This window comes from Sciurus vulgaris (genome assembly GCF_902686455.1).
Source record: "Sciurus vulgaris genome assembly, chromosome: 15".
NCBI classification, from domain to species: Eukaryota; Metazoa; Chordata; class Mammalia; order Rodentia; family Sciuridae; genus Sciurus; species Sciurus vulgaris.
This window is the reverse complement of record NC_136476.1, coordinates 4,409,864-4,423,156: the sequence shown is the minus strand read 5'-3', so window position 1 is coordinate 4,423,156 and position 13,293 is coordinate 4,409,864. Positions and strand designations below refer to the sequence as shown.

Genomic DNA, 13,293 nt, shown 5'->3' with positions numbered 1-13,293 from the left:
CAGAATTGTTAGATTTATGTTTATGTCAGATTTACATTTGTAAAGAATCCCTTTAGGTATTCTGTGGAAAGGGATGGAGAAGACAGGTAGAAAGACCCTTTAATGCTATTACAAGCCCAGGTCAGACAAGATTATATATGCCTTGGATAAAGGTAAAGCAGAATAAATGGAGAGAAGTCTATCTGAGAAATAATTTGGAGGCAGAGTCAACAGCATTTGGATGAGAGGCTGAATGTAGCAAATGAGGATGATGGACACTCTAACCTGAGTTTCTAGTTTAAGGAATAAGATGGGTAGATCACTATTAGTGTAAGGAATAAGAGGGATAGATCACGATTAGGCCCAGGAATCTCCTTCTAGGAATTTATTTCAAGTGGGAAGAGGAAGCATCTCTGAAAATGTTCACTGTGGATTAATCACAACAAAAAAATATATTATCAATTTAAATGCCAAAGCATAGGACATAGGCTAAATACCCAGTAAATTCACAAAACTAAAAACTCAGCAATCACTAAAAACGATGATAAAGAACTATAAAATATATTTGCATGATCCTAAAATCATAATATGTCCAAAGAAAAAAATTCTGGAAAGACATATATCAACATTTTAATCATAAATAATATTCCACTTTATTGTTTTAAATTTCTTTTATCAAAATTATTTTGAGTATCAAACCATGAAACAATGTAAAATATAACTTTTGATAAAAATGAGACCGTTTTTAAAATCTGGATGAATATAACTATCACCTTTGAATAGGAAAGCCTTTCTGAAATCAAAGGAAGAAAACAAAAGGGAAAAAACGGACAGATTTGACCCCATTTTTAAAACTCAAAAAATACTGTAATAACAATCCAAAGGTAAATGAAAAGCTAGAAAAAGTAGGTGTAACCAGTATGATGTACGTATGACCAACAAACATGAAAAACTGCGCAATCTCATTAGTTATCAAACTGTACATTAAAATTTTCTCAGTGTGAGATAACTGCAAGCAACTTAATCTATAAACTGAATTATTTATTTAAAGTACAAAAATTATTTAATGACCTGAAATGCTCACCATCTGTAATTAACTGAAAAAGTGGTTCATATAAGAGTTTATACACTGAGGAAAAAAGTATATATCCATAGAAAAGTGGAACTACATCTAAATATTAAGAGTAGTTTTCTTTAGGTAACTAAGATGAGGGTCATTTTTTTCCCCAATACATCTGCAAATTGGGGATGATGATAATGCCCACCAACTCCATAGTTAACTGTGAAATAAGAGTCTATTTTAAGTAGTTAATGCAGTATCTGAATACATATATCTCCACATATCTAGTCCTCAAATATTTATTTTTGCTTTTACCATTTTACTTAGTTTCTAAAATTTCTAAGATAAACATGTAACACTATTTAAAACACAAAGCCATATTATTTTAACATATACCCATTTTTAGTGAAGTACTACATTTTAATATATACATTTACAAATCATCTTTTAAGTAAAAGGAATCATACTAAAATGAGATTGAAAGGATGTATAAGATAGTCTATGCCCAAAGGAACTTGCAATCTTTTTTAAGAATAACTGCAATAAAAACAAAATGCTATGGGAAATAAAAAGGAAGTGAAGATCATATCCAGGTTTTAAAAATGGGCTGTAGAAGAGGAACTGCATATGAAATGAACTTAGAGCAGGTTGGGAAGGACTTTGCACAGCAGTGGTCTTCAGCTGCTATAGAAAAAAATTTGGAAGAGTATAAACAGGGGAAGTTAATTGAGCTGAGGCTATCATGAGAACAGTGCTCTCAAATTTACTTGACAGTAGCTCATGCTAGGAATGTTTTATACTATGACACAGAATGCACATACATGCCATGTACATATGTGTATATGTTGTATTATACACAGACATGCACACAGGAACAAATTTTATGAAATATAAATAGGTATCACATACTCTGATATTCTCATGTACCCTTTTCGTTTGTAAGAACTGATAAAGGGCTGGGGAGACAGCTGTCAGTAGAGTGCTTCCCTTGGAAGCACAAGGCCCTGAATTTGATCCCCAGCACCAAAAAAAAAAAAAAAAAGAAAGAAAAATCTACTTAAAAAATGGCAGAATTCAGCCAGGCAAAGTGGCACACACCTGTAACCTCTGCAGCTTTGGAAGCTAGGCAGGAGGATCATGAGTTCAAGGCCAGCCTCAGCATCTTAGCAAGGCCCAAAGCAACTCAGTGAGACCCTGTCTCTAAATAAAATATTAAAAAGGGCTGGGGATGTGTCTCAGTGTTTAAGGGCTCCTGGGTTCATTCAATCCCCAGTACCAGGAGAAAAAAAAAAAAAAAGGAATGGCAGAATACAGGTTGATTTTTTGTACTTAATAATTCCTGGTATATTAATATATATATAGTTTGAAAAGGATTTTTAACACTAGCAAAAAGAAGTTTATTTCTCTCAGAAAGGAGTGAAATGGGGCAGAGAAGAAAATTTTTAAAAAGAGCCTCAATTCTTTTTTCCCCATTACACTCAATGACATACTATGACAAAAATCCTAATTTTTAAATTTCACATATGCAAAAATTATATATTATACATACATAATATATGTACATACATATGTATAAACACATTAGGTAAAAAGGAAAATAACCCAATACGCAGATTAAGAATTTTAAAAAAATTTTTTTAGTTGGAAATGGACACAATAACCTTTTTTGAAATTATCTATTTATGTGGTGCCCCACACATGCAAGGCAAGTGCTCTACCACTGAGCCACAACCCAGCCCCCAGATTAAGAATTTTGAACATTCTTTTAAGGATGATGGTTTTACCAATACCTTGGCAGCACCCACGTGCCTCTCCTAGATTATATCTCTTTCTCTTCTCTACTGATGATATCCACTGTTATGAATTCTGTGTATAACACTGTTTTTATGTATATACACATTTATATATGTGTAGGTGTTTATATCTATATATAAATACATACATATATATACGTGTATATATATATATATATCCCTGAGTAATATATCAAATTTCTAATTTTTTGAATATATATAAATAGCATTGAACTATTATTTAGTAACTTTTTTCATTAAACACTATGTTCTTATATTTGTCTATGTTGCCATGTGTAGCTTATATTTCATTCACTTCTACTGATTTTGATATTATAAAACAATGAAGTTTTTAACATGTCTACAGAACTCAGGGATAATTTCTACAATATAGATCACACCCATCCATCATCTTCAACTTTAAAATTTAATGCCAAATTGTTTTCCGAAATGGTTATACCAATTTATATTCCTACTAATACAATGCTACTGTTGCACTATATACTCTTACAATTAAGCATTATCTCATTCCTATCCATAGTCTTCATCTTCCTTCAATTTTTCCTAGACACTACAATGAAATGAGTATTTACTAAATAAAACTCTTCTGTCTGCTCAAAAACCTTCAAAGATTCTTTACTTATTTATTCTAAAGACTTAAAGCCATCATACTACAGTAATATATGCATACCCATGTTTATAGCAGCACAATTCACAATTCACAGGCAAACTGTGGAACCAGTCAAGATGTCCATCAATGGATGAATTGATAATGGATAAAGAAAATGTGGTATATATACACAATGAAGTTTTATTCAGCCACAAAGAAAAATGAAATTATGTCAATTGCAGGAAAATGGATGGAACTAGAGATCATTATGTTAAGTGAAATAAGTCAAACTCAGAAGGTCAAGGGTCATCTATTTCCTCTCATATGTAAAAGCTAGAGAAGAAAAAAGAAAGATGGGGGAGGATCTCCTAAAAATCAAAGGGAGATCAACAGAGGAAAGGGACTAATGGATGAGAGGAGGGAAGGGAGGGGAAGGTGCTGGAAATTCATATCAAATTCTATTGTTGTATTATGTGTATGTACAAATATGTAATAACAAATTCCATCATTATGTACAACTATAAGGCACCAATAAAAATTTGGTAAAAAAAGGACTATCAAGTAGAAATGGGGATATGGCAAAAACTACATAGCATATATACATATCAGATGAGAACATTAGCACTGAATTAAAAAATATTTTCTAGCAATACCTATTAGTTCAGAAATTAAATCAGAATAGAAACAACACTGAGAGCCGATCCTGCACATGGCAAACTTCTTCTGTAAAGGGTTTGGCAGCAAATACTTTAGGCTTTGTGGGTTATGCAGAATCTCTGTCCTGTATTCTTATTTCTTTTTTAAAAACAGTTATTTGAAAATGTAAATACTATACTTGGTTCATGAGCTGAAAAAACAGACCACTGACCAGATTTGACTCACAGGTCATCCACAGTTTGTCCTGTTGCAAAGGATAAAATTCTACCTTCTTAGTTTCATAGAAAAAAAAATCTTTAAAAATTAACCTCAATCTATTTCTCTAATCATATCATCCCATGCTTACTTTACCTTTTACTTCTTGGTTGTGGAATTTTTCATTTTCCTGAATGCTCAGTCTAAGGTCTTTTATAATTCAAGGCCTCTGTTTCTGCAGTTGTCTTCGGGCACAGTTGTCTTAGGGTGTATAGACTTCTCAGTTTATATAGTTATTAATCATTCAAAATCCATTCCAAATGTAATTGTTTATATACCATCACAATTAACCCAAGCAATGATTACCTTTTCTATTCAAAATATCTTTCTTACTGTTCATATCACTCTCAAAGTCTTCATCATGTTGAATAATCATTTTACAGATCTACCTCCTTCATATCTCCACTACTCTAAGAGAAGGAAGATCTTATCCATCTTGGTGTTCCCTCTTCCCTTCAACAGTGCCTAACTGTACATAAAATACAGCAACTATTCAATAAATATTCATCAAGACTGAACTACAAACAGTATTTTTTAACATAAATACTTTTGTGGGATACTAAATAGTAAGATACTATCCTAAAAATGTTACTTTATATAATCAAAACTGGATTCCACTGCTTACTTAAAAAAAAAAAAAAGATAATTTGCATTTTAATTTCACTGTAATTTTAAGAGAATTTTCTATTTTACATGCCTGGTTGTGTTCATGAGCTGTATAATTATCTGTTCCATTATACTCTGTAAGCTGTTCTCTTCTTTTTTCTCTAATAAGAATTTTATGAACATCATCTTCCAGTCTATTGAAGAATCCTCCATCATGTGACAAAGTCTGAGAAGAACTCAATTCCTGTCAAAAATGAATTATGATTTACTATCATTCAACCCAAAAGTTTATTCATTTAATAAACCTAGTCAGTCACTAGAAGGATAAAGAATGGGGGGAAAAAAAGAAAAAGACAGCTAGGAGACAATCAACTACTCAATCCTTCTGTACCTCCAGAAAATAAACAGTAAAGATCCATTTCCAAATGCCCTTTTCTTACTTCATGTTTATTGGAGTTAGATAATGCTTGATTTTAAAGCTTTTGTTACTCGTGCAATTTACTCAATGTGGATCAGTCAATGCTTTTTAACTTATTCAGAGTTGTACAACTATCACCACAATTTTATACATTTAACACTCAAAAAAGAAACCCAGCACCCATTAGCAACTGCTTTTCATTTCTTCCAAATCCTCTCTCCAGCCCCAGGCAACACTAATCTATTTTCTCTCTCTCTAAATTTGCCTATTCTGAATATTTCAAATAAATGGAATAATTCATTATGTGGTTTTTTGGTGACTAACTTATTCCTTTCCATTCTTCCTTTTTTCTTTCTTCAAGACAGGATCTTACTTATGTTCCAACCCTCAACCCCAGGTTGACTTTGAACCTGGAATTTTCCCATCTCATCCTCCAGAGTAGCTGGGATACAGGCATGCACCACCATACCCAGCTTTGTGACTAGCTTCTTTGACTTAGTAAAATGTTTTCAAGGTTCATCAATGTTATGGCATGCATCGGTACTTCAATTTTTAATGCCAAATAAGATCTCATTATACATTTTACTTCTCCATTTGCTGATCGATGGATATTTGAGTTGTTTCTACTCTTTGGCCATTATGAATAACGCTGTTATGAACATTCATTCACATGATTTTTTTGTGGACGTATTTTTTATTGTTGTGTATATATACCTTAGAGTGGGACTGCTGGGTCATATGGTAACTCTATGTTGAACCTTTTGAAATATTGCCAGACAGTTCCCAAAAGCAGCCCACTATTTTACAATCCCATCAGCAGTGCAAGAAGGTTCTAGTTTCTTTGTGCTTTCACCAACATTATCATCTTTTTTATTATAGCCATCCTGTGGGTGCAAATTGATACCTCACTGTGGTTTTGAGCTGCATTTCCTTAACAGTGGTGAAGATGAGCATCCTTTCATATGCTTATGTGACATCTGTATATGTTTTTAGAGAAATATCTACTTAGAACCTTTGGTCACTTTTTTTTGATGGTGGAGGGGGTGACCAGGGATTGAACTAAGGGGCACTCGACCACTGAGCCACATCCTCAGCCCTATTTTGTATTTTTATTTAGAGACAGGGTCTCACTGAGTTTCTTAATGCCTTACTTTTGCTGAGGCTGGCTTTGAACTTGTGATCCTCCTGCCTCAGCCTCCCAAGCCACTGGTATTACAGGCATATGCCATGGCACCCAGCCCCTTTGTCCACTTTTCAACTTAATTACTTATTTTTAAAATTATAAGTTCTTTATTCCGAATAAATGTATCTTACCAAATGTGATCTGCAAAATTTTCACTTGTGGGTTGTCTCTGCACAAAATATTTCACAAAAAAGTTTTTGATGAAGTCCAATTTATCCAAGAAACCACTGCCTAACTCAAGTACACAAAAATTCACTCATATTTCTTCTAAGAGTTACATTTATTATACTTTTCAACCTAAAAACATAAAAAAATTTTTTCTTATAGTATTGGGGATAAAACCTAGAGCCTCATGCATGCTAGGCAAGTGCTCTACCACTAAGCTACACCCCAAGACACCACCCCTTTTTCTATTTTGAGGCAGGGCTTTGTTATCTTGTGTTTAGAATGGTCTCTTAACTCCCTGGTTCAAGCAATCCTCCTGCCACAGACTCCCAAGAAACCTGGGAGTACAGTCATGCACCATACAGATGGTTTTAGTTTTCATATTTTCTTGTATGATCTACTTCATTAATTTTTTGTATGGTATGCAGGAGGCAAAATTCATTCTTTGGCATGTAGATATTAGCATATTTGTTGAGAAGACTATTTTTCCCTAATGAATTGTCTTGGCACCTTTGTCCAAATCTCTGGACCCTTAATTCCATCAACCTATGCTTATACTTATGCTGGTAAGGCACTGTCTTGATTACTATGGCTTTGTATTGCTTGATATTTTGCACTGTACTTATAAGTAATTTTTACAGGCCAGGCATGGTGGCACACACCTGTAATCCCAACAGCTCGGGAGGCTGAGACAGGAGGATCGAAAGTTCAAAGCCAGACTCAGCAAAATCAAGGAGCTAAGCAACTCAGTGAGACCCTATCTCTAAATAAAACACAAAACAGGGCTGGGGATGTGGCTAAATGGTGGAGTGTCCCTGAGTTCAATCCCTGCTATCCCCCAAAAAATAAAAAGTAAAAAAATAATATTTTTATATAACTTCTATATACTAATGAAGAATATTTTAAAGACAGATTTCATCACTATCTATCCAATTATGTAAAATTAGAATGTTTACACATTTACCAATAAAGTAGCATTTCTCCTCCAGCTTCCTATTATATACACAGAGACTAAAGAAATGTTCTCACTGGTTTCACTTAGGTCCCACATTTTAAAGTTCTAATACAATTTTACCCATTTCAAATGTATTTGTGATCAAATGCTATATCCTTTTCCCTTCATATTATCTATGAAAATAAAGTATTTGAATAAAATATTTACTGGTATATAAGTGCTGAATACACAAATGACATTTTAAAAGTTTGTACAACGTTTTGTGTTTTGCAAAGCACTTAAACAAACATAACTGTCTGAATCTCATAAGTACCATGAGAAGTTAGACAGAGCCTAAGTATTTATCCCCCACCCTCCAGGTAATTATGGACTCAGGAATGCCCATAAATTATTGCTAAATGGTACAGATATAACTCTTAAACCCACTGCTTCATGAAATACTTCCAGTATATTCTTTTTTAAAAAATTTTTTATCAATGGATCTTTTATTTTATTTATTTATATGCACTGCTAAGGATTGAACCCAGTACCTCACACATTCCAGGCAGACACTACCACTGAGCCACAACTCTAGTCCACCAGTATATTCTTTTTAAAAAAAATTATATTTAGGGCCTGGGGCTGTAGGCCGAGCACCTGTGAGACACACATAAATATAGCACCACATAAAATAAATAAATAAAGGCATGCTGTCCATCTACATCTACAAAGAAAAAAACTTTTGTGTTGTGAGGGAAGATACCAGGGTTTGAACTCAGGGGCAATTTACCACTGAGCCACATCCCCAGACCTATTTTTGTATTTTATTTAGAGACAGGGTCTCACTGAGTAGTTTAGCACCTCGCTTTTGCTGAGGCTGGCTTTGAACTCATGCTCTTCTTGCCTCGCTCTCCCAAGCCACTGGGATTACAGGTGTGCACCACATGTACTTACAAAAAAAAATTTTTAATATATATATTTTTTGTTTTAAGTTTTTTTGTAGTTGTAGATAGATAGCATGTCTTTATTTAAACCCAGTGCTTCACACATCTAAGGCAATCACTCTACCACTGCCCCTCTTCCAGTATATTCGGATAAGACTTAATCTGAAAGTAATTAATACAAAAGTGCTTAAAACACATCTATAAACAGAAGAAATAGCATGCTGTTGGCAAGAATCTCCGGATTTTCTTGTCACTGAAGACTGCAGCTCCATTAGGTGTGTCTATTTTTTAATGGAAGCTCCCATTACCACTATGCCTAACCCAATCTCTATCACTATCCCTATCTCTTATCTCTTGAGTATATCTGAGTGAGGCACAAAATACCTTTTCGCCTAAACATGAAAATTTTCAAACCATAACTTGACAAACTATGGGGGAGGCAAAAATAATTCAACTACCACCCCCCAACATTCATCACAGAAAAAAGATCAAGAAGTGGTGAATGGAAGAACATAGATTCTTTAAATCAGTAACTAGCCAATTCCATTTCAATTTAATTTGAATTATGAGCAGAGCATACAATGATTAAGACAGTATGATGCTTGCATAAATATAGACATACAGATCAATCAAACAGATTGGTAGTCTAATCATAAACTTTCACATTTATGGTCAATTTACTTTTTTAAAAGGTGCCAAAGCATTCCTTTAAGGAAATAATGGTATTTTCAATAAGTGGGAAAATTGGATATGCACATACCTAAAAGTAAATCTGAAATTTTTATTCATACCATACACAAAAATTAAATATGAATCATAAACTTTAAAGGAAAAATTTAAAAACTATAATGCTTCTAGAATAAATAATCATGGTCTTGGGTTAGTCAAAGAGTAACTAAATACACATCAAAAGTACAATCCAGCAAAATATAAAACTTTTATGCTTCAAAAGATGCCATTAAGAAAACAAAAAGGCGGGAACTAGGGTTGTGGCTCAGTGGTAACATGCTTGCCTAGCACATGTGAGGCACTGGGCTCAATCCTCAGTACCACATAAAAATAAATAAATAAAATAATGGCATTGTGTCCATCTACAACTAAAATTTTTTTAAAAAAAAGGAAAGGAGACAAAAAGGCAAAGAAAATAATCAGAAATAATGTATTTGACAGAGTACTAGTATCCTCCAAAAATGAAGAAATCTTACAATCAATAATTAGACAACACACTTAAAATGGGCAACAGATTTGAGCAGACATTTCATCAAAGAGGATGTAAAAATTGCTGCTAAGCAGATGAAAAAATGCTCCTTAGTAATTAGGAAAGTGTAAATTAAAATTACAATTACATGCTACAATCAAATGGCTGTAATCAAAACCAGAGACAATATCAAGTGTTATTAAGGATGTACAGAAAATAGAACCTTCAAGGGGATATATTATATTGTTATATTGTGTGCATGCATAAATATTTAATAATAATCCCACCATTATGTGTAACTATAATGCACCAATTTTAAAGTAGAGAAACTGGAGCCCTCATGTTGCTGAGAATGATTACTGGTGCAGTCATTTGTTAAAACAATTTGACAGACTCTACAGCTAAACATAAATTTACCATACAACCCAGCAACTTCACTCCTAGGTATTCATCTAAGAGAAATGAAACACACAGCCACATAAAGGTTCATTTACAGAAAGTCCACCAACTGGTGAAAAAAACATTTATACAATGGAATACTATTCACCAATAAAGTTGAATGAATTACTTTATCCGAGCTACAACATGGATAAAGCTCAAAAACACTAAATGCAAAAGACTATATATTGTAGGAAGTACTTTGATAAGAAATTGCCAAAAAAAAAAAAGGCAAATCTGCAGAGATAGAGATCAGATGAGTCATTGCCAAGGGCTGAACGTAGGAGTAGGAGCTGATTATAAATGGATATGTGGGGGGCTGGGGTTGTGGCTCAGTGGTAGAGTGCTTGCCTAGTACATGTAAGGCACTGGGTTCAATCCTCAGCACCACACAGAAAAAATAAAATACTGTGTTCATCTACAACTAAAAATATTTTAAAACAATAAGTGGATATGCAGGAGCTTTGGGGAATTTTGGAAATTTTGGAACTAGACTGTGGTTATAGCCAGAAAACTCTTTAAATACACTACATGGGAGTGGGGGGTTGTAACTCAGTAGCAGAGGGCTTGCCTAGCATGCATGACACCCTGAGTTCAATTCCCAGCAACTCAAACAAAAATTAAGTAAATATTATTTTAATATACATATTATATACAGATGCAACAGGTAAATTTTATGGCATATAACTCAATAAAGCTGTTTCTAAAAAGACATTCATGACTCTACCATTCTTTTCTTTTTTAAATTTTTTGTAGTTGTAGATGGACAGATTGCCTTTATTTTATTAGTTTATTTTTATGTGGTGCTAAGGATTGAACCCAGTACCTCACACATGCTAGGCAAGTGCGCTGCCACTGAGCTATAGCCCCAGCCGATCTACCATTCTTCTTAACAATTAGAACATTGTTTATTCCTTGTGCCCTGACCCCATGTACTTTGCACTTATCTCTATCTCTCTGCCTCTACAAAAATAACTACTACCCAAATTTAGTTTATCATTCCCATCTTTTGTTTGGGTTTTACAAGCATATCACTAAACAATGTAGTGCATTTGCCCATTTTTCTACTTACTTTTTATTATGCAATTTTTTTATCCACTTATTCTACCCCTAAATTTAACTGTTAAGTTTTTCCTATATTTATCTCTCCCCCCTTTTGTTGCTTATAACTTTACAGCACAGCCATCAGTTATAAAAAAATTTTTCAATGTAACCATATTATCACACCTAACAAAAATCATACTTCCTAATATCATATACTTATGCCTAGTTCATACATGAATTTCTTCAAATGTAACAAAATGTCTTATTACTTGTCTATTTAAGGTCTATGCATTATATTTGGTCATCTCTTATATCTAGAACATCCTCCTCTACATACTCTACCTTTTCTTCTCAGTAACATTTTTGTTTTGTTTTGTTAAAAACACCAGGTCAGTTGTCCTACCAAGTATTTATCTTATGATTTTGTCCCATTGCTGTCTTTATATACCACTTAACTTATCTTTCTAAATCCTTTCTCTTATAAAATGGAAGTCAGATCTCAAAACTTGATTTATATATAGGTTAAATATTTTTAGCAAGAATACTTAAGTTTTGCCAGGCGCAGTGGCACATGCCTATAATCCCAGCAGCTCAGGTGGCTGAGAGAGGAGGATTTGTGAATTCAAAGCCAGTCTCAGCAACTTAGTGAGGCCGTAAGCAACTCAGCAAGACCCTGTTCCTAAATAAAATATAACAAAGGGATAGAAACATGGTTCAGTAGTTTAACTGCCCCTGAGTTCAAACCCCAGTTACCAAAAAAAAAGAATACTTAGGTTTTAAGTTTTATAAAATTGGTATGGCTGAGAAAAATCTTCTGAGACTTATTTTTCAATTAGCACTCTCTTTGGGATCATTCATGTAGTTGCTAGAACTATAACTTCAGTCACTTTTACTACTGTGCAAACCTTTGTGTGATTACACTAAAATTTTTCCATTCTGCTGAACAGTAACAAATTTTTTTCCAGTTTTTTCTGTGGGCAAGATGAAGGTAGGCTGGGCCATTACACACATAAACATAAAATTCCTATGGTTCCTAGAACACATACAAGTTTCTCTAGGGCATGCATACTTATGAGTGAACTGCAAAATCATAACTTAAATCAGGGATCAGCAAACTACAGTCCAAAAGGGGCCTGCTGCCAGTTTTGAAAATGAAGTTTTATTGCAACACAGTCGTTCTCAGTTATTTAAGTAAACTATAGCTGCTTTTCTATTATAGTGGCAGTACTGGGTAGTTGTGACAAAAACCAGGTATACCTCAAAGACTAACATATTTGCTACCTGGCCTTTTATGGAGAAAGTTTGATGACTTCCCAGTTATAATGAATTTTCAACTTTATAAGAACATTAATTTTATGAAAAGTCTTTGTACTAGATACTACCTAGACCTCTACCTAGATACTAGTTCTTTAACAGTTTTGTATTTTGAAAACTTCATTTGTGCCTTGTCTTTTTACATTCTATTTGGCATTTTGTGGAAAATAAGTTATTTGAATGACATCAATTTATAAATATTTTGTTTTATAGTGTTTCTGGGAAGTTAGACCATACCCCAGTCAGAAACATAGTCTCTGAATTTTCCAGTTTTAAAAGTTATAAAATGTGCCTTTTACATAAATGGGTCATCTATTTAGAACTGATTTTATTGTGTAATGAAAAGAAAAGATACTGGGTGGGGTTGTAGCTCAATGATAGAGCACTTGCCTAGCAAGTGTGAGGTACTGGGTTCTATCCTCAGCACCACATAAATATAAATAAATAAAATAAAGGTACTGTGTTCCATCTGCAACTAAAAAAAAAAAATTACAAAAAAGGAAAAGTAAAGATACAATTTATTTTTTCCTAATATAGCTGTTCCTTGCTTTTCTACATATAAGACATGATAAAGTTAGAATAATTAGCCAGTGCAGAATTGGCCTATGAATAAACTGCCCAGTGAGACTAAACAGCTCAAAAACAGATCCACACATACATGGACTTTTGGGGAATGACAAATACATTATTTATGG

At 33.6% G+C, this 13,293-nt stretch overlaps 1 protein-coding gene across 3 annotated transcripts in view; it reads right to left on the bottom strand.

Annotated features, from left to right (window-relative positions):
- Nucleotides 1-13,293, bottom strand: part of GKAP1 (G kinase anchoring protein 1) — a 58,929-nt gene that overhangs the window by 8,800 nt on the left and 36,836 nt on the right. For 2 of the 3 annotated variants that reach the window (XM_079112331.1, XM_079112332.1), the window contains exon 8: nucleotides 5,048-5,204. The exons of the other annotated variant lie outside the window; for it this stretch is intronic. In XM_079112331.1, coding sequence (XP_078968457.1) covers nucleotides 5,048-5,204 — 157 coding nt within the window. The remainder of the gene's footprint in view (nucleotides 1-5,047; nucleotides 5,205-13,293) is intronic. 3 annotated transcript variants of the gene reach the window in all.